The 26,972-nt window shown below is 38.8% G+C and overlaps 1 protein-coding gene across 3 annotated transcripts; it reads left to right on the top strand.

Moving 5' to 3' along the window:
• Positions 1-312: 312 nt before the first annotated feature.
• Positions 313-26,189, top strand: LOC103358300 (protein NDRG3-like). Of its 3 annotated transcripts, none has more exons than XM_008283207.1 (17): positions 313-351; positions 3,949-4,045; positions 4,590-4,622; positions 9,990-10,095; positions 10,225-10,345; positions 10,555-10,617; positions 10,730-10,790; positions 10,929-11,015; positions 12,326-12,382; positions 12,476-12,579; positions 14,820-14,885; positions 14,966-15,017; positions 15,100-15,147; positions 19,159-19,194; positions 21,204-21,255; positions 24,246-24,284; positions 25,452-26,189. In XM_008283207.1, the coding sequence occupies exons 2-17, from the start codon at positions 3,986-3,988 to the stop codon at positions 25,616-25,618; spliced, it is 1,152 nt and encodes a 383-aa protein (XP_008281429.1). In that variant the 5' UTR covers positions 313-351; positions 3,949-3,985; the 3' UTR covers positions 25,619-26,189. The 3 variants fall into 3 exon arrangements, with proteins under 3 accessions (XP_008281429.1, XP_008281427.1, XP_008281430.1); XM_008283205.1 differs by lacking the exon at positions 313-351 and adding an exon at positions 359-485; XM_008283208.1 differs by lacking the exons at positions 313-351; positions 24,246-24,284 and adding an exon at positions 359-485.
• Positions 26,190-26,972: the final 783 nt, after the last annotated feature.

Below are 26,972 nucleotides of genomic sequence, written 5' to 3'. Positions count from 1 at the left end.
TTATTATTATTATTATTATTATTATTATTATTATTATTGTTATTATTGTTATTATTATTTTTATTAACAATATTAAGCCTTCTACAGCACTTCCCAGATTTATTCTTTAGACTTGACTTTTATTTGTTTCTCTATGGCCACACACACACACACACACACACACACACACACACACACACACACTCGTTACATCTATCTATCTGATGTCTACACATACTCCTTTGTTTGACACCTGTTGCGTCGTTTGACACCTGTTGCGAATTCGGTGTCTGACCTCGTGACCTGTTGTTTACGTTGACGTAGCTCCGCCCCGCTCTGTCCGCGTGCTGCTGCTGCTGTTGGCTACAGTCGGTGAGAGAAAGGCTCGCGACCAGTTCAACTCCGCCGCGCTCCGACCGTTATCAGTTTACCGCTCACTAACCGTTAACTAACCCGTTAACTAACCGGATTTAAACGAAGCCCGCTCGCGGAACTGACGGCTGACGGTGAGTAGCGAACGGCGAGTATAAAACGCTCGCTTCTGCTGCGGAGACTACTGGTAACCAGGTAACGGCTGGTGAGCTGATTAAACAGCTAACGGTTCAGTGAGCTGTTGAGCTAATTGACGTGTTTAACCAGTTGTTTGTGCTGAGAGCAGGCTGACATGGTGGAAGTGTATATGGTTACAGGTGTGTGTCTTTGTGCGGGTATGTGTTGTGTGTGTGTGTCAGTCGGTCACTAAGGAGGTAGTACGTAGTTACGGTTCGTCGTGTCTGGGGCTGACATTAGCATCATTAATGAGGCAGCGTTGATCGGTAGCTTCTCTGCATCCTATATCTGTGTGTGTAGGCGGACAGCAGAGCCACGAGCGTCGGTACATTCAGTTCAGCGTGGAAGCTCCACGTCAGGTCCATTATTGTTACAGTCGATCGATTGTTGTTGTTGTTTTTTAATCAGTCGATCATTTTTAATTTAATTAGATAAATGGCACTAACAAGTGACTAAAGAACAAAGTGCGGATCTACATTCAAATCCATTCAAATTTGAATACAACGTTCCCATAGGGCACCATTTTAAAGCTGGAATTAATACATTATTACGGTCACAATTTCATTTATCTACACAGCCCCATGGATGGATTAGGAAACAATGGGTCCCTGGGCACAGACATATAAACGGGCCCCCCACTCTGCCTTGAAGCAAGACACACAGACTAAAAGAGACACTATATTTTCTTAATTAATCAATTAGTTGAAATGGTGAACATTGTGGATCTCTGTTTCCCAAAGTTTCCTATAGCTCAAAGACATTTGGGTTCATATAGTAAAACAGGAAGGAAACGAGAAAATGTTCACATTTAAGAGCCCGGAATCAGAAAATTTGAACTTTTGTTTTCTGAAAACTGTATTAGTCGACTTTCTAAATAGTTGTCGATTAATTTAAGACTTGAGGACTATTTGATTATTAATTGCAGCTCTACTGTAAACAACCTCTGACAGTGAAACAGCACTGATGGCTCAGGAGCAGCAACAAAGTATTGCACATTCTGAAATCAAGTATTCAAGTGATAATAATAAAAAATTAGACACACTGCCAAATTACAGCTTTTGCGATTTGCTGATGGCCTTGTTTGGCATTGGTGCTTCTTCCAGGTCATTTTGTGCCCTTTTTTAGTGGTCTTGCATGTGTTGATGGCTGAACAATTTAGGGAAAATATCAGATGGGATTGGAATTTGGAATATAATTTTTTAAATCAAAGTCAGCGTTTGGTTTTCACTGAGTAACAGATTAAAAACGTGATGAAGCATGACAACTTAAGACACCATCAAAAGTGTGACTGTCACACAAGGAGCACAATATGTATTTGTAAAACCATTGACACAGCATTTTAAACCATTTGTATTATGTATGTTCTGAATTGCAGTCTTAGTGATTTGCTAAATGCATTCTTTCAAATTGCGATTTTGATTTGGAATCAATTCAGTGATCGTCCCTCATCTGATGTTGGTCCTGTTGCTTCCCGTAGTGGTCTCTGTTGGTGACAGACCAATTCACTTGATTAATTAAATCACATTTTTAGATAATTGGCATCCGTGAAATAATCCATGGCGTCCTCCAATTATTTTGAAGGTTCAAAAAGACAAAAAGAGGCAGAAAGAAATGTATTAATTCAGATTCTTTAAACTCAGGCATATTGACGAATTTAATAGGACGTACATTTGCTTTTTTAGACAATTAAAGTTTTTTTTTTTTTTTTAATTCTGGTCACATGAAAAGTACATTGTTTGAGTTGAAAATGTTGTGACATTTACCTATAAACCAGAATCAAATGTACACTAACTGCCAGTCTGCCTCTCTCACTGTCTACCTGTGTTGCATGTCACATTGTGTTATCCAACTGTGTAAATCTAATGGAAACAGTGATCTCTCATTGGCAGTAGGCCATCCAGCTATGTATGTGTGTGTGTGTGTGTGTGTGTGTGTGTGTGGGCAGACAGGTTGGGTAACAGTGTTTCAGCAGAGTAGCTTGGATGGATGTTGAATTTCCTGTGGGCAATCTGGCTCAGACCCAAACACATAACCAAATGACTAGATAGTCAGATTGAGTACACACTGAGCAGACCAGGAGATGTACTGTTCAAGTATTATTCTAAATCCAGCAGTAAGTCTACAAAATTGTTCATTTTTATAAGAAATCTTAGCTCCTATCATGCAGTGTTAGCCATGCAATGAAGAAAGTAAATTAAATGCCAGTCCTGTTTACATTCTGGTAATCTAAACCAGGATTGTGTATTTCTTTACATCCAGAGCATCTTCCAGTTCAACCCAAATAAACAGTCTCCCCAGCTCAGTTTATTTTTTGGCTGCCTTTGGTTTCTTCTAAGCTTCTTCTTGTCGTCTTCTGTAATAATAGGTGACAATGTTTTTGCTCTGCATAAAGCAACGCATGATTTTTAAAAAAAACATATAGACCATCACTGCATCATTTAGCACTTTATTCTTTAATTAGCAGATTGAGCGCTAGATAATACAGGCTGCTAAGATAATGATCAAAAAACAGAATCAGGCATTTACATACCGTAGTTTCCAGGTGTCTGAGCACTACAGCTAGCAAACAATTGTTATTCAAAGACACAGGCCTGTAGTGTCCAGGTTGATTGGTTGGTCAACAGGCTCTCGGCTAAATCTCACAGTCACCAGTGTAACTTTAATAAAAAAAGAAAAACACAACATCAACAGTCATCCAGGATTGAGCCATTACTTTTGGTGACAGAATTAACAGACCACCTGAGAACACCCTTGCATTTTCACAAGTTTGAACAGGCCCAACCTAATGGGACTGCTAGATCTAAATTGTGTAATATTTACTAAATGTTTACTTGGAGTTGGCTCCAAATTAACTGACACCATGTCAAAGAAGTCATTGATGTGGCTGCTTTTGTTCAAACAAATGGCCAAAAAGTTGAGTGTAAACTTTGCAAACAGTTTGTACATGGCTCAACAAGCAAAATGGTATGTTATCTAAAAACAGTCTGCGAACTTGGCTATATTTTCCTCACTAAGTGTTATGCTTGAATTACCAAAGGAAATAGTTCTATTTTCAAAAATTATATAAATGTGGGCTGGTCTGCTACAAATCCGTTATCTTTTCAAGTATAGAATAACCCGCAGCTCATCAACCGCTACCAGATTTTCTTTACAGCCCAAGTTTACCTCTGTAGAGGTCGCTCAGGCAGAAACATGAAGTCTTTCACTTGATCTGCTATTGGCATTTTATATTTTACATTTTGTTTGGTTTGGTACAAGCTGTGGATGTGTCTGCTGGTTTTTTGCTTCTCTGCCTTCTTTCAGAGCTTCCTCAGATGGTCTGATGTCCTTATTTCCTGTTGCATCTTTAATATATGTATTGTTAATGTCTGATGGTTGTAAGACTAACTCTTTGTCTTCTTTTATTTGTCTGTCTGGAAGGTGTCTTTTATCTGGTCGATTGGCAGTAAAGCAATCTATGATGGAGGAACTTCATGATGTCCAGCTGACTGAGATCAAACCACTGCTGACAGGACAGGTGAGGTGTCAGGGTGTAACCCAAGTAATGGCCTGCATTCACATGCTCCTGGGGAAAATTGAATGTTGAAGACTTAACCATCTGAATCCCAAGCAGTTTCTGGGCATTCTTTGCTCTTGTCACATTTTTCTCAGCGTGTACTTATTTTTCACTGCAATATAAAGTCCTGCACCTCTTTGGAAACGGCACTACCATGAATAGAACTAAAGAGATTTCCAAATTGTCCATAATGCTGTAAACCATAAAATGTTCACTTTGATGTCTTTCAAAAAATACGAAAACTTGAAATCAGTATGTATAACATTTTTCCTAGTATCACCACTGCTGGGGAAACATGAATACTTTACATACTATAGACATTTCACTACTTACATTTTAATTTGTTTCCATCCTATGTTTGTGTGCTCTGTGTAAACACAGCCTTCCGTGCAGCTGAAAAGTTCCAAAATTTTGGTTTTGAGGTTCAGAGGGCTAAAACAACTGGATGCTTTTATTAACAATAATGATTGAGGTAGTAGCTAAATATTTTTTTCTGTCTCCTCAGAATGGGGGAAATCTCCAGGACTTTGATTGTCAGGTAAGTTCAGCACCAACACATGACACTTTGATACTTCAACATAGATCAGAGTAACACTTGATTAGTGTTCTGATGATTTTCTGTGTTTAAAACCAGAGGTGTAGGGAACCAAAAAGATCTTGGTTGAGAGAAATTGTTCCCTCTCTTTGATGAATTGATGCATCACAAAAATCTGCATTCTATCTATATGGGCCACAGTGCACTGGGTGCACTCTACCTGTTTAAACAAATTCAATTTTGAATAAACATAAAAAGCTAGTATTTGCAGCATATTAAACCATTTGAACTTGGTTATTTTATAACCAACAAATAATGGATTGATTCTTGAAGGCTGCCGATGTAGTGATTTTCTTTTTATCAAAGCAACAATGGCGATTGTCCAATCAATGAGAATTTGGTCTAATAAAAGTATATCAACCAGCCAATCAAAAATTCCACCTGGCCACAACAGACCTGGATGAGGCCAAGGAGTGCTGTGTTTGTGATCAAATTTGTCTTGATATTTACAATATAAAAAACCCATGTGTATTGTATATGGCTTTATGGTGTCTTGTCAGCCCATTCAGACTGGCCATAGTTGTATGCATGACACTATATTTAAAATTAAATTCATTCATGCATTCATGCAATCAGCGGAGGGCACATACACCATGACCTAGACAGAGGACTGACCACATGACAATATACGTGGGAATCTGTGCAATTCCGCTGATGTGATAATGTTTAAGTGATTATTTGCTGCATGGTAATAAAAGTAGCACAGTACATAGGCTGGGAAAATAAAGTTTTTACACTATGGAAAAAGTACATTCCCATGGATAAGCCTGGCATATTTAGAAGAAACTGGGTGAGCAAAACTGACAAGTAGTCAAACATGAGGCTGAAGTTAGCGTGATATCATCAGCACAGCTATTGATCAGCTGCAGGCATCAGTCAGTACAGCAGGTCAGTTTGCATCAGTGACTCTGATTACAGATAACTTAAATTAGAGCACTTAGCTGCAGCCTCCAAAAAATCCCATGAATATTTTAAAGAGCAACTTGCAGATTAGTACCCCTCTAGATAAATGTGTAGGAAAATTAAGTCAAACCTATTTTTTTATTTTTTTTTGCATTACAAAAACATTAAGAACACATTCTGAGTTTTATGCCTGAATCAAGAAATACAACTTGTTTGTGACATCACAAAAGGGAGAGCAATCAAGCTAGTTCCAGTTTAACAATATGAGATCTTAACTAGGGCTGTGCAACTGTATCAGCATCGACACTGAGATGTGCAGTTTCAACCAAGGCAAATCAGGTTTAGCACGTTCTGCTACATTGGTTTTGCTGCTTGATACAAAAAGAAAAGTGTTATAAATGGGCTGTAGCACAGTGCCAAAATCTACTTCTTGATTTTTTTTACAACTTTTTCATACTGCACAGAAGACGCATACTGTCTACTTCTAGTCATGGTTGTGCTGTTTCCATAGAGATGCAGGACTTTATTGGAGTGAAAAAAGCCTACAGTGAGTAAAACGGTTACAGTAGCAAAACACACCCAAGAAACTGTTACAGTTCTGAGAGTTAAACTTTTCAACAATAATTTTCAGGAAATATTAAGCATAAATTTGAATACAATGGCTCTTTAAAGCCAGCTGCAAAACAGCAGTTCTTTTGGGAGGTTAGTTCAGGTCAGGGAGGTCCAAACATATTCCACATACATTCTACAGTACAATATGCAGATGTCTGTCTGATTGAGTGTTGGGTAATACAATCCACAAAGTTGTCTTCATGTGTGTGTGTGTGTGTGTGTATATATATATATATATATGTACTTTAAAAAAAATCAAATAGTAAGAACAGCAGTAGAGAAAATTTTAAAGAAGAAGCACCACACACATCTCATAGGATTCACATTAGATTTTTAATCATATTTTATTGTTTTTTTGACAAGATTTGGCTGTTCTGTGTAAGGGGACGAGCTGAGAAGGGGAAAATAAAGATTAGTAGGAGGAGGGCAACAAGTGGTTGGCTGTTTAGGCATTAGGACCTTCCACCTCTTGGCCAATGACCACAGAGATTATTTCTCTTAATCCAATCATGCCACACCCACTCTCCTTTCCTTCTTCACTTGGTAAAAGGCTAAGGGACAACAGCACGACTGACCTCCCTCTCTTTTCATTTCTGTGTGCAAAATCTAAGTTTGATACTCTCTCAAGCAATTCCTTGTCTTCTCCCTATCATCTGTCAGGATGTTTGAGTCTCTGGATTTGCACCAGATCTCTTGTTCTTTAGGAGTTGGGGTGGTGAGTTTTCCAGTTCATTACGTAGCCTCCTCACCTTGTTGATCTGCATCCTGTTAGCCAGAAGGAAGTTAGCTGTTTTTACATGTGGTTGTATTAATTCAGCCAGTTTATTTATAGCGTTTTATACTTACATGCAGTGCTGTGCAAAAGTTTGTCGCTATCAATTTTCTTCATCCAAAGTGAAGTAACCATAAAAAAATCTGGACTCCGTGGGGATTGAGACTATCTGCTGCAGGACTCCTTGCTTGTGCTGCTTAGAATATTTCTTTATGACCCTGGCCTTGCCTCATTTCATTAACTGTACAATTCTAATTAATTCTACAGGCAATAGGTATTTAACAAAATGAGACATCCTTGCCTCAGAGCCATCAGTTTAAAGCAATGTCAGTTAAATATAATGTGTAGCACAGCTCCATTACCTGTCCTTTGTTTTGTTAAAAACTGTCAGAGTATTTTATGATCCCTGTTAGATAAGCAGAACAGTGTTAGTGAGAACTTTGTTTGTATTTACCTATAATTCAAGTCATCACGCAGAAGAATATGAGAGAAATGTACAGATTTCACACATTCTATTTTCTATTTAACACACGTGCAATGGGAAGTATAAAAGGCGTGGCTTAAAAAATGTTACCAAACAAATTAAGAGTTACATATATTAATATTGAGTGATATATATCATATAACACATTTGTCAGTCCTGTTGCCTGCATGGTTTGTAGATTCCAGCTGTGTGTCATGCCACTTTTATTGCATGGATACAGAAAAGACTTCATCGAGGACACAGTGAGGATACACATGTGCATCCTCGATCATAGCTCCTCTAGCAAGTCTCCTTGATTGTCTCTCCTTAAGGTGCAATTTAGGAATTGAGACGTCCTTTCTGATGATGGACCAAGACTAATTTCCAGGTTATGGGCTGGTGGAGGAAGGACCGAGGAGTCAAAGAGGCTCAATTTTGTGGCTGTACAGTGCTTTGGAAGACAAAATGCCTTTCATTAAAGCCACATAGTTAAAATTTTGACTCATAAATTCAGAGCAGTGATGAATCACTTGGAGGAGTGGTTCCTGACACTACGAACACTTCTGACCTGACGTCTGTATCAACATCCAACTTGTATCTGCCAGACCGGAGCTTGTGGCACTGCTGCACATCTTCCACTTTTGAGGGGAAGTCCACTTGATGTGTATCTTATGATGCACCCTGTTTTGTTGGCTGACCAGCATTGCTGGTGCAGGAGACCACCTTGTGTCTTGTTGCTATCTTCACTCAACCACAAAATATTTAGATTAAACTTGCCACTGTTTTAGTTTGGCTGTCACTCAACCAGATTTACTCCCCTCAGGCTGTTTTACTGTCTCAGTTCATTTTAATCAACATGCATATTATGTTGTTCAATAGCACCTGCTTGATAGAATTATTTATTCATACAGTGGGATATATGCCTACAAATAATTATTCTTTCTTTTTCTTTTTTTTTATCTGGAAAGGGGTCATTTACTTTATTGCCTTCTTTAACAGCATACAAAAGTCTCACTGTGTTTAGACATTAAAATGTGGTATTTCCAGTTGATCAAATGCTTTTGAGAAACATCTAAAGTGCAGGATCTCATTGGTTCATTAGATTCCATGATTTAAAAAGTCCTAAATGATGTTATGCAGAGAAATCACTATCTTAAGTAGGATCGTGTTTTCATTAGTTTGGAACCAGCTTGAAGTCTGAGTTCTTTTGACGTCTCTAGAATATACTGTAGTGTGTGCACACGCACATGAGTAAGCAAGAGAGTGGCAGAGCTTAAGATCCGACGGTAAGGATCTGTCAAGTGTTTGCCACAGCTAGTTCATTAATAAGATTACTAGACAACACAGCAGCCTGTAAACAAATAAGCCATTCATCTGCCTTTGTTATTGCCTGTAACCACATCCATAGACCACAAATACCACACTGCTGTTTCAAATGAAATCAGATCATTCCACATTTTGATCTCTGAATAAGTGACTCAGCTGAGCCATGTATCAGATTTATGATGAGGTGCATTCATGTGCACTGTGGATGTACCGTTCCTTCTGTGCACATTTAAATACTTGTGGACTGGAAATACAAACACATGTGAAGGTGATACATTATCATCTTTCCACTTGGCTGATGATGTTTGACCTAATAAATGTGATTTATCATTTTTTAACCCTTTAATCTCCAAGCACTTTTTGGATATCTTTTGCTCCACTGCAGTATTGAGTCCGACACATCTTTGGAACCTGCACAACCATGGCTAGAGATACAGAGAACTAACAAATATTATGTGTACAGACTGATAAAAGAAGGTGTTAAAAATATTGTGGAAAAATGGGGACGCAACATACTGTACTGCTTACACTTTTAATTTTTTTTAGTACTTGGTACTAGGTTTTTTTTTTTTTTTTTTTTTTTAAATTGTATGGCCCTTTTCTCTGCTCTGTGTAAACACAGCCTGCAGTTCATCCAAAAAGTCCTTGAATTTTTATCACACCACTGTTGCAGTCATTAGTGCCTTGACCGTTGCATAGACATCTGCAAAATATTTTGTTTTTTACAGAATCTGCTCAGAGCAGATGGTTTATTATTGGCAAATTTTTAATGAGACATTCATAATGAAGTGATTTTGATAAAATATCCCAATTTTAAGCTTAGATTTGGTTAAATTTCCCAATAGAACAGCATGTTGCACATGAGTAGTTCAAGGACCTTTGGAAAATTGAAAATATGTCATTTTTTTTTACAGTTCTGGCTGATAAATGGTAATCTGGAGACTATTATCATTATTTTTTTTCTAAAAGACAACATGCCTTTTAAAGCTGCTGGCAGGTTTTGGGATTCAAAGGGTAAAGGCATGTATTTTTGTTATGTGTTCAGGTGTTTTAACATGAGCTGCTGTTTTATTGACTCATGTAAAGAGAACATGGTACATGCTCCATTTGCACTTTCAGTGATGATTCACTTTACAGCATGATGTGAGTTTAATGAGTTCACCCTCAGGGTTTCTGTTTACATGTTTGTTGTTGGTGCTGACAGGATGATGTTTGTTGTTTGCTCACTGTTCAGGAGCACGATGTGGAGACAACCCACGGTGTGTTGCACGTTACCATGAGGGGAGTTGCTAAGGGCAACCGACCCACAATCCTCACCTACCATGACATCGGACTGAACCGTGAGTAAACATGCATTTAGTCATTATATAGTAGAGCAGAGGTACAAAACATACCTGAAAAAAATACTTAACACATCAGTTGCTTTTCTTGGTATGTCTTTGTGTGTGTGTGTGTGTGTGTGTGTGTAGATAAGTCGTGCTTCAACAGCTTGTTTAATTATGAGGACATGCAGGAGGTGACACAGCATTTCTCCGTTCTGCATGTTGATGCTCCAGGACAGCAGGAGAACGCTCCTGTGTTCCCAACCGGGTAACACACACACATGCTTTGAATAAAGCAACACAAGATCCACACTATCCTCAGTATAACCACACATGTGCATGAGTCCTTTTTAAAAAAAAGATAATATGCCTATCCAACCTGCTTGCTGTGGGTTTTAAGGTTTTGCATGGTTAAGGTTGGAGTAAGGTTAGCTAAATACAATATCCTCTAAGGTGATGTAAACACTCTGTATGCAGGTACCAGTATCCTACTATGGACCAACTGGCTGAGATTCTACCGGCCGTCCTGACACAGCTTCAGTAAGTGGGCTGTCTTCCTTACAATTAAATGTATTACGGGCATTTTTGTAGGAACTTCCAGACAGGCTGTTAGTAAGCTCAGCATGGTGTGTATTTATTTCTGTGTTATCAGGGTGAAGAGTGTGATTGGTATCGGTGTGGGAGCTGGAGCCTACATCCTCACCAAACTGGCTGTAAGTAACCAAAAGCTGAGCTGCAGTCAGGTGTTTGGCATGACAGCCTGCTGCTTTCCCGTTCCTGGAGCATCATTCAGCAGCTCACTGTGTGTTTGTTGATGTGGATGAGGATGATGATTGTTGTTGTTGTTTCAGCTGAATGAGCCCACCTTAGTGGAGGGTTTGGTTCTGATCAACATTGATCCCTGTGCTAAGGGCTGGATGGACTGGGCTGCCTCTAAGGTAAAACATACACGCTGTCTACCTATACTGACACAGGTAAGTGCTATGTCTCAGCCCCACAAGGACAACGTGAAGCAACATTAAACCTGGGGCCTGTACTACAAAGCAGGATTTGGGGTTAGCTCCTGTCTTCATTCATTCATTTTTTCTCCCCTGTTGGCTATAGACAATGTCAAAGCTGTTTCATATTTGTTCCCACACCAATATCACCCCACAACAGTAAACTGACTTTAGTATTAAAGCTTGTATTTGTAGAATAAGCTACACTGCTTTGAATTATGTTTTTATGTTTGTTCTTACTTTGTTCCCACGTCTTTTTTACGCCACCAGGGTTGCAGCTGAAAGTAAAAAATAAAATGTCAGATATGCCACAAGTATATACATTAGGCAGCACATTAATTAAAATGAATCCTCAGTTGTGCTTATTGTCTGATACGTGCCTTCATGATGGAACAGTGATCATATTTTATTATATTATAAACTAATGAACTTATGCATTCACACAGTCAGCATTTTTCTGCCAGCATTCCTTCCTGGCTTTGGCCGCTGCAACGGTGCTGCTTTTTGCTCCTATGATGTTTTTATATTATTCTTCATATCTTGTACAGATTATATTCTGCTCCTCGGCGGTAAAGTGAGCCGCTCTGCAGCTCCAACTTGCTGAATGAATAACAAAAGAAAACAGCTTCACGTCTTACCCAAACTGAAATACAAAAGCAGCAGCACTCCTTCTAGTGAAGTTTAAAAAGCACTCCTCACTGAATCCTCTGGGGTCACATCACATGCCCATGATTTAAACAGCTGTTGCTTATGTTTTTAGTAACAGCTATGTAATGGATGTATATAGACACTTACTTTTAAAACAGTTTTGCAGTGCACTGTTGATAATTCATCACACATGCTGACTCTCTTCTCCAATCACAAGCTGTTGTAAAAGGGGGTGATAAAGTCATTTCAGTTAATCACTTTACTCTTTTTGTCCAGTATTGGTAAAGATTCTCAGCTTAGATTTAGTCAAGTTTTCCAACAGAACCGCATGTCACAGTGAGAGAGACAGCGACAAACTGCTCACAATAAATCACAGCCACTAAGACTGCCAGATTAGGTGCACTTTCAAACCAGGTGGCATGGGAACCAAGGCTGGTTTGTCGCATGCTCATACCAATTTACATAAATGAAACAGGGTCAGGACAGATTCACTACAGAGGGAAGGTGCAAGGCCACAACCAGAAACAGTTGAAAACAAGCAAAATTGTTAAATAATGAGTAAGCACTCGGTTCATAAAAGTAGATATTTTTGTTTCCTGCAGCTGAGCGGCTGGACGAGCAACCTGGTGGACAACATCATGGGACACCATTTCAGCACTGTGAGGATGAAAAAGACTTTACTTTATTGTAAGGTTCAAAAGGACAATTTGCTAACCTCCACTGAATTATTCACTGTGTGGGTGTGTGAACAGGATGAGTTAACAGAGAATAAGGAGATCGTCCAGACGTACAGACTCCACATCTCTCAGGATATACCGCTGGATAACCTGGCCATGTTCTACAACAGCTATGACAGGTAGGCCAATATAGACTGTCTTTTGGATGTTTTCACTGTTAATGGGAAAAAGAATTGCTTAAAAGAGTCAGGTGCACATATTTTCCCACAAGGGTCAAAATATTATAACCTAAGCAAAACCTAGTACAATAATACTGACAGTTAAATACAAGACAATCATCTGCATTAAGTGTTATATTCAGTGTTTTCCATTTCAGAGTCTGATGCAATACCTATGTTTACTAAAATGTTGATTAAATATGTATGTGACACTCTGAAATACCACCTACAGCCTTCTAAACTGGGCCACCTTATTTTCACAAGCAACCTGATACAAATAATGACAGCTGCTATTATATGCTGCTGGCAGTGTTTGTGATTTTAACCAGTAAAAAAACAACAACAACAAACTGCTGCTGTTAATATTCTGCTACACTGATCTTTAGGAATAAGACAGGAAAGATAACAGCTTTGTTACATTTGGAGCACATCTGTGTGTTTTGCCAGCCCAGGTGTCAGGACAGTCCTCAATCAATGGTGCAATCAAATATTTTTTTTCACACTCTTTCATTGCACTGCTGAAGTCTAGAGCCTGTCACTAAAAGTAGCTTGCCTGTTGAATTTTTCACAAAATTTATACTTGATGTTTTATGGACAATATCATAAAAAACGTGCAGCCTCCGAACACATCCAGTCCACACTACAGAACTTCTTTGTGTCACGGTCACCTTGTGCGGGTGAAGATACTTCACTGCTACATGGTCTTTATTTATGTTACTTTTAGATTAGTCAGTTCTCTCTAACCTCTGTCTTCCTCATATGACACCATAAAATAAAATATGACCAATACCAGCTGATTTTTTCTTTCTGTTATGAGCAAGTATGCAACCCATCCATCCATTCTTCCATCCATACATACATAGCTAGGCAGGGTAATCTAGACGTCCCTCTCCCTGCAACGTTTTCCAGTTCCACCTGGGGGATCCCAAGGTGTTCCTAGGCCAGGTAAAATATATCTATTCCTCAGTTCCTCCCAGTTGTCCAGAAAACCTCCAAAGGAACGCACCCAGAAGACATCCTTATCAGACATCCAACCCACCCACCCCAGCTGGCTCCTTTTGACACAGAAGAGCAGCTACTCCACTCCAAGCTTCCTTAAGATGTCCAAGTTCCTCATCCTATCTATACGGCTGAGCTCAGCCACCCTAAGTAGTTTCTGCTGTAGGGTGGGCCAGTATCTGTGATCTCATTCTTTCAGTCAAACTCCTGAACATATGGGATGGTTGGAACGTAGATCGACGTGTAAATCGAGAGCCGTTCCTTCTGGCTCTGCTCCATCTTCACCACAGCACTACAGCATTAATGCTGACGCTGCACAATCCGTTTGTCCGTCACTCGAGAACAAGATCCCAAAATACCCAAAGTCTTTTGCTTGGCTCAGCAACTCACTCCCAACCTGGAAAGAGCAATCCCCTGGTTTCCATTAGAGAACTGTGGCCTCAGAGTTGAAGGTGCTGAGTCTCATCCTGACCACCTCACACTTAGCTGTGAACCACCCCAGTGTGTACTGAAGGTCATAGCAGAACCACGTCATCTGTAAGAAGTAGGGATTCTTTAGGTCCCCAAAGTGGACACCCTCCTCACCTCGGCAGCACCTTGAGATCCTTTTTCATGAAAATCACAAACAGAATCAGAGACAAGGAACACGAAAAGATGTTAAGGTGTGGTAAGAATACATACACAGCTCCCACTCTGGTTGTACAATGACTGGAAGTCTTGTAGTAACAACATAATATTAGCCTAAATGGCATAATGTAGCCACTGATTAGCCTAAACAAGAAAATGTTAGCTTGAGAAGGGTAATGTAGCTCTATGTTATCCTGAATAAGTTACCATTAGCCTGAAGAAGATAATTTAGCCGCTACATTCGCCACAAAAATATAATGCTAACGTAAACAAGATAGTTAGCCTAGACAAGACAGTATAGCTGTTACATTAGCCTAGTAAGATAATATTACATACATTAAAATATGTATGCCTAGATCAGCCCCAGTCAGGAAAACCCTTAGCCTATTATTACCACTGCTGCTGCTGTGAACAGCTGCTGTATTGTGATGCAAAAATAAGATCTCTTCTTGTCTGTACATTTACATTCTTGAGTGTTTTATGCAAATATCTCTCAGGAGGACTTTGTAATAGCTGCCAGGAAGACTGATGTGAATATGTATTTATGTGTCTACGTGTGTGTCTGTGTGTATTAGCCGTACTGAGTTGCAGATGGAGCGGCCAGTCCCTGGTTTGAATGAAACCACAGGCACCACACTCAGGTATCAGCTCCTCTTTCTTTTTGTATCTCTATTATGTCTGATTGTCATCTGTTACTCAGTCTAGCTGTGTGTTTTTATAGGTGTTCTGCTCTGCTGGTGGTCGGAGACACGTCACCTGCCGTTGATGCTGTGGTGAGTGTCTGCCCTGTCTGGATGAGAACAACTGACATGATGTCACATTGTGGTAAATACAATTTGTGTGTTTGTTCTGCAGGTGGAGTGTAACTCCAGAATGAATCCCACCAAGACTTCCCTGCTCAAGGTACCAGTTTGTCTGTGTGTCTCTCTGTCTGTCTGCCTGCTCACCTGTCAGCCAGGTCTCATCAGTCTGTGATGTTCAGAACTTCAGAAGTTATTTAGTGATAACATTTACTATTTTCGTGTATGTACTTGTCCTCACATGCCTCATGTGCTTCCAGTTCAGTAAGTGATGAATGGTAATTGTACGGTTTGTGGTGGGTGGTGCCATTCTGTAATGTTCTCACACTAAGCTGATTGCTCACTGTTTTGTTTCTTTCTGTCTTGTAAAAAATCACATCAAGAAATACACATTTTAAAAGTAAAAAACACTTTTAGATGCAGACTTGCTCTCGAGTAACGCATATATTGTGTGCAGGTGATGAATTCCAAACTACTTAGGGTTAAAGAGTGTTGGTGACAAGCTATTGTAAACATCATTGCACAATATCTGTTTAGTCTGTCTTCACAGTCCTGCTCCTAAATCTCCTCCCCTCCACACCACTAACTACTTTATGGACAGTTGAGACCTAAGAGACTGTGATATAACTGAAAACTTTGTTAGAATAAGTAATGGGACATGATCACTGTTTGTTTTGATGTTGAGATGAAACATTTCCGTTAAAACATTATATACAATTTCCTTTGTTCTGAAATGTAGGTGAACAGGGTTTTGAAGAGAATGAAAGACGTGTTAAAAACTACACGACTTGGTTATTGTCTTCTCTCTGAGTTTATCCCTTTATATATAACATCATACTTTTTCTTTTTTCTGTTTTTTTTTGTAGCATAGGCTACACAGAGAAGTTAGGCCTAAACTGCACCCCTGAGTCATTAATACCAGACTTAATTATCTGTCGTGCCACCAATTTTGATAACTATTACAACTATTATTTTGCAATCCAAGCAGTGATTTGAAAGGTTGCAAAGATTGTTGTTATTCTATCAGGACCAGTGCTTTATTTGATTTTGATTCAGGTGTGAATTTATAATATTCTAAATTGTTTTGAATTGTTCTGCGTGGAGTTTGCATGTTCTCCCCGTGCAGCGTGGGTTCTCTCCGGGTTCTCCGGCTTCCTCCCACACAGTCCAAAAACATGTTGAGGTTAATTGGTGATTCTAAATTGTCCGTAGGTGTGAATGTGAGTGTGCTTGGTTGTCTGTCTCTAAGTGTGGCCCTGCAATAGACTGGCGACCTGTCCAGGGTGTCCCCTGCCTTCGCCCTAAGTCAGCTGGGATAGGCTCCAGCCCCCCCGCGACCCTAATGAGGATTAAGCGGTGTATAGAAAATGGAAATAGAAATGTTTTGAATTGGGGTCAAATACAAATTTGTTGTTGAGTCCAAGCATGCACACTGATCAGCCACAACATTAAAGCTTAACAATTGTGTCGTTGCAGTGACACCTGTCAGTCGCAGGAATATATTAGACAGCAAGGGAACAGTCAGTTCTTGAAGTTGATGCATTGAAACCAGGAAAAATGTACAGCATGTGGATCTGAGTTGACTGGGTCAAAGCATCTCCAAACCAGCAGGTCTTGTGGGGTTCACACACGTGGACATAATTGTTGGTAATGAAAGAAAAACCCACAACAGTCACAGAAATAACTTGAATCTGATAAGAGTAATAATAAATAAAAATTCTATGAAAATTGAGCAATGAAAATCCGACATTGCTTTTGAACCGTGGTTCAACAGAATCATTAAAAAAAAATTAACTCATGAAACAGGCCTGGACAAAAATGATGGTACCCCTAGAAAAGACTGAAAATAATGTGACCATAGGGACATGTTCAATCAAGGTGTGTCCTCTAATTAGCATCACAGGTGTCTACAAACTTGTAATCAGTCAGTCGACCTTATTTATAGGGTTACAAGTAGTCACTGTGCTGTTTGGTGACATGGTGTGTACCACACTAAACATGGACCAGAGGAAGCGAAGGAGAGAGTTGTCTCAGGAGATTAGAAAGAAAATTATAGTTATGTTAAAGGTAAAGGCTATAAAACCATCTCCAAGCAACTTGATGTTCCTGTGACTACAGTTGCACATGTTATTCAGAAATTTAAGATCAATGGGACTGTAGCCAACCTCCCTGCACGTGGCTGCAGGAGGAAAATTGATGACAAATCGATGAGACGGATAATACGACTGGTAACAAAAGAGCCCAGAACAACCTCTAAAGACATTAAAGGTGAACTCCAAGGTCAAGGTACATCAGTGTCAGATCTCACCATCCGTCGTTGTTTGAGTCAAAGTGGACTTCATGGGAGACGACCAAGGAGGACACCATCGTTGAAAACAAATTCTAAAAAAGTCAGACTGGAATTTGCCAAACTGCATGTTGACAAGCCACAAAGCTTCTGGGAGAATGTCCTCTGGACAGAGGAGACAAAACTGGAACTTTTTGGCAAGGCACATCAGCTCTATGTTCACAGACGCAAAAATGAAGCATATCAAGAAAAGAACACTGTCCCTACTGTGAAACATGGAGGAGACTCTGTTATGTTCTGGGGCTGCTTTGCTGCATCTGGCACAGGGTGTCTTGAATCTGTGCAGGGTACAATGAAATGTCAAGACTATCAAGGTATTCTAGAGAGAAATGTGCTGACCAGTGTCAGAAAGCTTGGTCTCAGTCGCAGGTCATGGGTCTTGAAACAGGATAATGACCCAAAACACACAGCTAGAAACACCCAAGAATGGCTAAGAGGAAAACACTGGACTATTCTGAAGTGACCTTCTATGAGCCCTGATCTAAATCCTATTGAACATCTGTGGAAGGAGCTAAAACATGCTGTCTGGAGAAGGCACCCTTCAAACCTGAGACAACTAGAGCAGTCTGCTCATGAGGAGTGGACCAACATACCTGCTGAGAGGTGCACAAGTCTCATTGACAGTTACAGAAATCGTTTGATTACAGTGATTGCCTCAAAAGGTTGTGCAACAAAATATTAAGTTAAGGGTACCATCATTTTTGTCCAGGCCTGTTTCATGAGTTTATTTTTTTAAATAATTCTGTTAAACCAGGGTTGAAAAGCAATGTCTGATTTTCATTGGTCAATTTTCATATAATTTTTTTTTTGTTATTACTTTTGTCATTTCTGTGACTATTGTGGGTTTTTCTTTCATTAACTGAGGGGTATAGGATAATGATAAGGATAATGTACTCTGAAAAATTGCAAAAATTGTTCAGAAATGATTGGAGGAACAAAAGTTTGGGGTGTTGAATCAATCTCAGTCTGATTGAGCGTGCAATGTGATGGAACACCAAGTCTGATCCAGGGAAAACCTCCCATTCAAAGATTTAAAGGATCTGCATGTCGGGGGAGGACACATTGTCAGGCACCTGTTTTGTTTTATTTTGTTTTGTTTCTTTGTTGTGGCTGATTGGTGCATGCATAACAATAATAAATACCTAGCATCAGTGTACTTGCATTAGTTCATGTCCGACCATCATCTCTGTTACTGTTTTCCAACTTTTCCAAGAATGCCCTGCGATGTCTCCCAAAGAACACAAACGCTGCATGCTTAGATTTCAGTTGTCAGCTAATAATAATAATCTATAAAAAAAAATTCCTTAGAATGTCAGATTTTTTTCTCTTTCCTATTGCAAACAGCAAAATAGTCACAGTTTTTTTTCTATGTGGTTGTGGCTTGTTAGGAGATGTTACACATTTAAAAGTTATCCTAAAAGTAGGATTGTTGTGGCAGTGAATTATGTTGCAGGAGGCTTTCTGATCTTTTTAGTGGGGTTCCGGTCAAACACTGTCATTGCAGCTGAGTTATATAAGTACTGACAAAAATTTGTTAGAAATTTTCATTAATGAATTTATTTAGTAAATGAATTATTTAATATGTAATATATCTTAACTATATTTAACATATATTAAATAGGATTCTATGTGGTATTAAGAAGGACTTATTGTTTGTAGTTTGAATTTTATTTGTGGCTCAGCCCTAACCTGCATCAATGAATTCTGATTGTACCTAAGAGTTTATGTTTGCAAAACATGATCTATTATTTTTTGACTTTTCACCAGATGGCAGACTGTGGAGGACTTCCTCAGGTGGTTCAGGTGAGTTTCAGCCATCTGCTGTCCCATAATGAAGACCTAAAAACTTAGCAAAATCATCTTCATGAGTTAGTTCTTCTCTCCTTTCTTGTGATGGCCTTGCTGCAATAATGCAGAAAACAGCATGACATTGTTTTAATTCTTAGGTTAGCCACAACCACTACGTTCCCTACGTATTTTGAGAATCTTTTTTTTGAACAAAATATTTTGTTCATATTTCAAGCTTTACAATGTGAAATACTTATACATATAATCTCCACATCACATCAAGCTGTCAACATTGTTTTTGGACACAGAACAAAAGTGAGTAAATAAATGAATAAATAAAATAAATAGAAAACAAGAACAATAGTGAACATCTCGGCGATATGGTACCATAATTTTTTTTAACAATTCATGAATTTTTTTCCTTTTTTTCGCCTTTCCTTCCTTCTTTCTCCTTTATCACTAATTCAGCTGACAGGTTAAAGTTCTATAATGTCAAATGCAAATGCACCATCAATGGCTCCCGCCTTTTCTTGAATAAATTTGTAGTCAGTTTTAGCTTTGACGTTATTTTCTCCATTGTATACACCTTCACCAGTTTTTTTTTCCTTTGATTTACTGTGGGAGAAACAGGATTATACCAGGATACTGTTGTCATTTTTTTTAGCCACCCTCACAAGAACCTTAAAGAGATACAATTTTTCTTTAGTTAACAGATCACCTGGGAGCGCTCCACAGACAAAGACCAGAGGGTTCATTTCAATATAAGTGTGTAAAATATTTGAAATTTCCCTCCAAAAATTTAACCTTTGGACAATCCCAAAAGATGTGCGTGTGATCTGCAATTAATCCACATTGTCTCCAGCACAAATCTGTTTTAGATTGATCAAATTTAGAAATAATAAAGGGTGTTTTGAAATATCTAATGTTTACTTTCCAATTAAATTCTTTCCATGTTGGGCTGCTTGTCAATTTGTGACCATTTTCACACAATCGCTCCCACTCTTGATCTTCAATCACAGTATTCATTTCTAATTCCCACCTTTCCTTTATCCCAGGAGCACCCCCTGACATACTTGACTGTAAACATTTATATAGATTTGACACTATTTTGTCACATTTTCTCTCTTTAGTAGTCTTTATTAGAAACAATTCCAGATCAGTAGGCTGAGTTTTAAGAAGTGGACATTCTTTATGGGACATCAAATAGCTTCTGAACTGCAAAAACCTACAAAAATCAGATGAATTCAAGCCATAATTCTCCTAAATCTGACTAAATGATTTGAAAATCTCCCCTTCAAACAAATCATCAAAAAACATTTGATTCTTATTTTCCCAGTCTCTGAACCCTGAATCATGTTGTCCCAGTGAGAAATCTATTATGTCTGAAATTTTCATGGCCCTAGATATGGACTGAAGAGCTTTAATGTTTTTTCTAACAGTACTTAGAACCTTTTGAGTGTATTTAATCCAAATGTTTTAGATTTTGTACTTGTTCCATATCTCATTTGAACAGAATGCAAAGGCCTGCTCTGAAAGTCTAGGGCATGAGCTTTGTTCCAAAGTCAACCATGTTGTTTCTTTATTCTGTTTTAGCCATTCCACCACCCCACGCAGTTGTGCTGCCCAGTAGTATAGTTTCAGATTTGGTAAATAAGGGTCTCCGTCTGCTTTACCACTGGTCAGTTGTGTACATTTGATTCTGGCCTTTTTCTTTTGCCAGATAAATGTGGAAATCATTTTTTGCATTTTTCTAAAGTTGGTTGCTGGAATCCAAATAGGAAGGGACATAAACAGGTACTATCTGGGGAGAACATTCATTCTGATCATTTCAATCCTCCCAAAGAAAGATAGCGGTAATATTTCCCATCTTTCTAAATGTTTTGGAATTTGATCAATTACTTTTCTATAATTTGCTTTGTACAGTTGAGAGGTACTCTTAGTTATGATAACTCCCAAATATGTATTTTGAGAATCTTAATGTGTGTCAACTATTTTAATTGAGGACTGTGTTTTTCTTTCAATAGCCTGGAAAGCTAGCAGAGGCCTTCAAGTACTTTGTCCAGGGGATGGGCTACAGTAAGTATTCTTTATATGTAATTGGATCCCACACTTCTGTAGCTGTAAAAAAAATCCTGTGTAACACTTTCTTTAACCATCTGAACCCCAAGCAGTTTTGAGGTGTTTATGAACCTTTATGAAAAGAGCACAACCATGGCTAGAAGGGTAGAAAGCTCAAAAATATGTTCTGTACAGTACAGCACAATTATCATGCCATAAATCATATAAAAAAGAAAAATGTTGAATCTCTAGGATTTATTTAAGTGTGCAGAGATGTTACCAATACAAGATACTACATACTACAGTTATTTTCTAACTTACGTTTTCACAACCTCTACAAACACTACTCTTTTTATACTACTCTTCAACTGTAGAAAGATATTTTAGAATGCTGAGTGTATCTTCCAACATTTGCTCACAACTTGCTTCTATGTATACTATTGTTGAGCCATGCTGCATTTATTTTATTGATCCAGTGTGTTTTTGCCCCTCTCAATCTGACTAATTAGTTGTCATGCTTGTCTCTGTCTGCTCTGTGTAAACACAGCCTGCAGTTTCAAATGATAAGTCACCAAACCTTTGGACACAGCTGAGTCAGTATTTTTGTGTTTTACATGATCTGTTTAATGCAAATGGTTCATATTTAGGGTCCGAGCACTAACAGTGCAAGGAACCTATTGTAACCCTTGGGTTTATTATTATTATTTTTCTCCCGCGAAATGAAATTCAAATTAGAGAGCCTAAACATGCACGAAAAGTCACCAAAATCGCCACACGCACCAGGACTGGCGAAAAATTTGAAATTTGAAATGACTTGGACATGCCACTGCCAAAATGGCTCCACAGCACCCCCTTGTAAATTTCAATGAACTCCTGTCAAAAGCACATTTGGCCTAGAGCGATTTGGTAGGCATATAGAGCAGGTCAGGATGAACAAAAAAATTACGAGGTCCAAGCTCTAAAATGTAACACAGCTCAATGGCGCCCCCTACAATATTTCAACTGAGTCCCATAGCAGCTACGTTTGACTTAGAGCTACAAAATTCAGTACACATATGTAGCAGCTTGTGACGCACAAACAAGTCCATTACTGCGTTTCTGTCAACCTGACATGAAATCCACCATGATGATGTCATCATGATGTAGATGATGTTATCATGATGTAGATGACATCAGCAGAGTGTTCCAGCAAGGCTGGCAAGTGTACAGCGAGGACCGGTCCATCGCCACTTGTGGCTTTAGTGAGCTTTTTTTTTTCAGTGAGAAATTTGTTGAAATATGATGGCACAACACAGATGAGTAGTTCAAGGAAATTTGTTTTTTTTTTAGTTTCTAGCTGATAAATGGTATAGTTTCTGTATTTTTTTTTTTAGCACTCATTCCTTTTAAACCTGCTGGTTGGTTGTGGGGTTCAGACAGTTAAACTGGCTTCAACTGAAAGCTTGTTTGTCAATTATGATTCCAATACACATTTGTGACTTCCTGTTTGTCTGTGTCTCTTGTTGTTTCCGCCCTGATGTTAACACGTTGTCCTGACCATGCTGAATTCTGACTTATTTTGATCTTTGTCGTTCTACTGTTTTGTTGGGATTTAAAGATAAAGTGTCGAGGCAGTGTAATTTTCAGAGTATGAGGCCAAAAATCATAGAAAAACAATCAATTTAACTCAAAGACAAATTACATATTAGGTGATTCTTTTCCTTATTACTGAGTTTCCAAATGAGCCATGACATTATGACTGGATATATTACATGTTAAGTAAACATTAGTTACTGTAAGATGCAGCAGATACAAACACAAGGGCCAAAGCTGAATCATGCAGTGGTCCAGGTCAGCAAGCATGAGTATGTACTGGATATGCAAATTTTAAACAATTTCCTGATTCAATGATCGATGAATTGTTGAAATTGATGAAATAGGATAATGGGGAAAAAAGGAATTTGAAGAAAAGATCATGTAAACACCAGATTAGTTAAATTATAAATGAAACAGCAGAAAAATAATGGCTTAATTTAGTGTTGCGGTTCAGTTATTATCCCGTAAACATCCAATGTTATTAACCTCTTCACAGTGGTTTGAAATCCAAATAATTCTCATAGCAGATTTACACTGTGATTCCAGCAGCTGCACTAGCGTTAACTACATGACTTGTTTGCTGAAGTTAACAGTTGGAGCAGATGTCCACAAATACTGTCACAGCAACTTTATCGGGCATGGAAATCTATCAGTAGTTAAGTATTTACACTAACATGTATTTATTCTCACAACACTTTATTGCCTTAGTTTGATGGTGTTTGGAAGCATGTAATCAGAATCCTGCAGGCAACAGGAAGTAGCATTTAGATGACCAAATGGATGTGGTTGTAACAAAGTTGAATGTATTTTAATGTGTAGAAGTTTTGGAGTAGCAACATAATTCATCACATTACACAAAAAGGAGCGATGGGTGGTGGGCGCTGGTCAAATAAAAGAAAACATATAACTTTAAGTTTTAAACATGCTTACCTACTCTACTAACAACTACAGAGCTAAAAATGAAACCCTGCGCTGTCACAGTGGCACCACTAGACCTTGTGTGAATAACATTTATGCTTGAGTACAGTTTTAAAAAATCGGCTTGTTAACCTCCAATAACAACCTAGTTTCTGGTACACATAAAAACATTTTCAGGTCTGCAATATTGTTTTTTTCAGCAGAAGGAACAGTTTTAGGTGACTTTACAGCAAAGGTGGTATGGCTCCCTTACAGCACCTGCTCAGTCACAAGCTGTGTCTCTGTGCTTGTTTGCCCGTAGCTTCACTAGCTATTCTCTGACTGTAAGTAGCGGTTTGCAGTTTCATACACTGCACAGCATGACCTGCCTTCAAATGAACACACACCTACTATCCTAAAAGGCTGTGTGGTGTGTGTGTGTGCGTGTGTGCGTGCGTGCGTGCGTGCGTGTTACGATACATTCCTTCCTTTCTACTCTTGTTTTTTCTCTCTTTGTCTCCTGTTGTTCCCTCCAGTCCCTCATGTTGTAATAAACCACCTGAGCAGCACATCAGGTATCAAGATTTCAACCAGAGTCTAAACCTCTCCTCCTCCTTGCCTTCCTCCACCTCCATCTCTGTTTGTTGGCTGTTATTTCTCAGCAGTCCTTCCCCTCGCGTGTCTCTGTGTGTCCCTATGTGTCTGTCTGCATGCTGTGGATCAGCTGAACTGTTCTTTTTCCTCAGCAGCTAAAGTAGGTTGCGCTGCATGCCAACTCTTCAGCTCTGTTCACACTGCAGACTTTCAGGCTCAGTTCTCAGCTGCTGCTCATGGCTGATAGTTTGGAAGTGCAGGATCTAAAACTCAAAAACACTAACGTGAATTAAAAGCCGGTAGAAGAGAGACATCAACTAAAGAAATTAACAGGACTTTTCCACAGCAGGAACGATTCGATTTAGCGCGTGCTTTCCAGCATTTTGCAAATGTGCCTGTTTAGTTGCTGCATAGGATTGGGCGATGGGTTAAAATTTCCAACCATGTTTGTGAAGGTGTCCAACCATATTTGAAAAAAAGTCTGATTGTGTCAAATCAATGTTTCCTACATACTGAAATACTACATACTGTAGATACCTGCCTATTATCAGCAATGACTGCCACATGTTGTTTTCCTATTCATTTTTTTTTACAATTTAAAATGGGTAAAATCATATTTCATTGTATCACAAACATATTAACAATGGATATATCTATCAGGAGCCCCTCCTCTCTGTGCCCACTTAGCATATTCACAGGAAGAATGAAGATGTCAGCTTTGCCCTGCTGAACAGAAACAACCCAGAGTTTACTAATGCTTTGTGTTATGAACACCTTTGCAGAAGCTGCACACATTTGAAACTGATGCCTTCAGTTAACTCTGATAAAATAGGATATTTGTTGTTAAAACAAGCCGTTAATTGTGTGCTGCACATGCTAATTCAGATTTGACGCAGCAGATTTACACTTTACAGCCTTTGTTCTTTTGCTTCTTAAAAGACATTAAAAACTTGACTCACTGCAGCTGAAATGAGAAATATTTGGAGCTTCAGTGGGAACAGAGCCTGAGACTCTCCATCATCAGATTTGAATCCAGCTGCTCAGTCACAGTGTGGACTATTTAAATCATACAAGCTTCCATATGCACATCAGCCATTTCCGCACTGATGTGTTCTGTTTGCTAACAGTGTGTTCTCTGACCCCCTCAGTGCCCACAGCTGGTATGACCCGGCTGGTTCGCTCCAGGACTCACTCGGCTTCCAGCGTGGGCTCCACCGATGGCATCCGAAGCTGCAGCACCGCCGGGGCACTGCCAGAGGGCACTAACTGCACCAGCCCTAAACAGACAGCAGTACACATCGAAATGACTGCATGAGACTGTTCCTGCTCTGCTTCCTCTGTCTTTACTCCTCCATTCTTCTTCTTTTCCTCCCCTCCCTCAGTTGCAGTCAGATCTTTTTTGTCTTGAACAATTTTAGTTGTTCCTCGTAAAGAACTGAGAAGCATCACATCCAACCTCTTATAAAACAGAGATGAAGGTTGTCAGATAGCTCCTCTTAAATATCTTCCCAGTGACTTTGACCAGTATCATAAGCGTTTTAGTGTGAGCAGCAGCCATGTTGGCTCTGTTATCCTGTTCTGCCTCCTCCCTGGAGCCATACGATTGTCATGGTGATGCTGTAGATGTACATGAAGTTCAGTCAGTTCTTATTTAAACACAGTTGTGGTGTATTTCTACAGATCTAGTTTTCTCAGGTCAGACCAAATCTTTACCTTTCTCTTCTCTTCCTTTTATTGTGGTCCTTATCCCCCCTTTTTATCTTACTATAATTATTATTTTGTGATTATTGTTGGTGATACTGTCCATTGATATGAAGCTCATTTCTGAAGTGATGAACGTTTTTCCTACCTGTAAAATTAAATTTAAGGGAATATTTCACCAAAAATGTACTTGGCCTGAATATTCTCTTAAATACCTGCCTCGCTGATGTATGAAGTCCCAACTTGGGAATGTTGTTTGTTTAACATACAATGAATTTGAAGATCCCCTTAGGTGGAAAAAAAAATCTATGAATATGCAGTTATTTTTCATTTATTATCATTTTTAATAATAACTTTATATGACACCTTTTTTTTTTCAAGTGTTTTAAACAGACAAAGCAATTAAGATGAAGTTAATCAAGACAACAATGCAAATACAAATACAAATACAAATTTACCTGACAGAATTAGGGGATTAGGGTGTAACCCTCTTAATCACAAAACCTAACAGCAAATTTAAAACATATTGAAAAATAGAAAAAAATATATAATGCCAAAATTACACCATTTGAACAGCTAGAAACTATAAAAACAAACAAACAAAAAAATAGATTTCTAACTTTGCAACAGTTCTTTAATTACTTAGCTCAATCAGAAATAACCAGCAAAAATAAATGTTATATTTTATTGAATTCACCTTATCCTATGTCTCTTTCAAAATGTACCAAAAATAAACCATTGGCACCATATCTTGTAAAAATAAATAAATAAATAAATCAGGTCTGAGCTCCTCAGTGCAACTGAGAAGTCATGACTGACTCAGCTATGACACGCAATCACGGGACAAACATTTGGAGAGTTTTTGGCTGAACTGCAGGTTGCGTTGTCAGTAATAAAATATACTAGATAAATAAAAGAGATGCAGCACGGCTCCAAAATGAAACACGGCAAAGCAAGTTGTCAGGAAG

The sequence above is a fragment of the Stegastes partitus genome, unplaced genomic scaffold, assembly GCF_000690725.1.
Source record: "Stegastes partitus isolate 25-593 unplaced genomic scaffold, Stegastes_partitus-1.0.2 Scaffold302, whole genome shotgun sequence".
Classification (NCBI taxonomy): Eukaryota; Metazoa; Chordata; class Actinopteri; family Pomacentridae; genus Stegastes; species Stegastes partitus.
The sequence above is the reverse complement of the archived record's forward strand: the minus strand, read 5'-3'. Positions and strand labels throughout refer to the sequence as shown.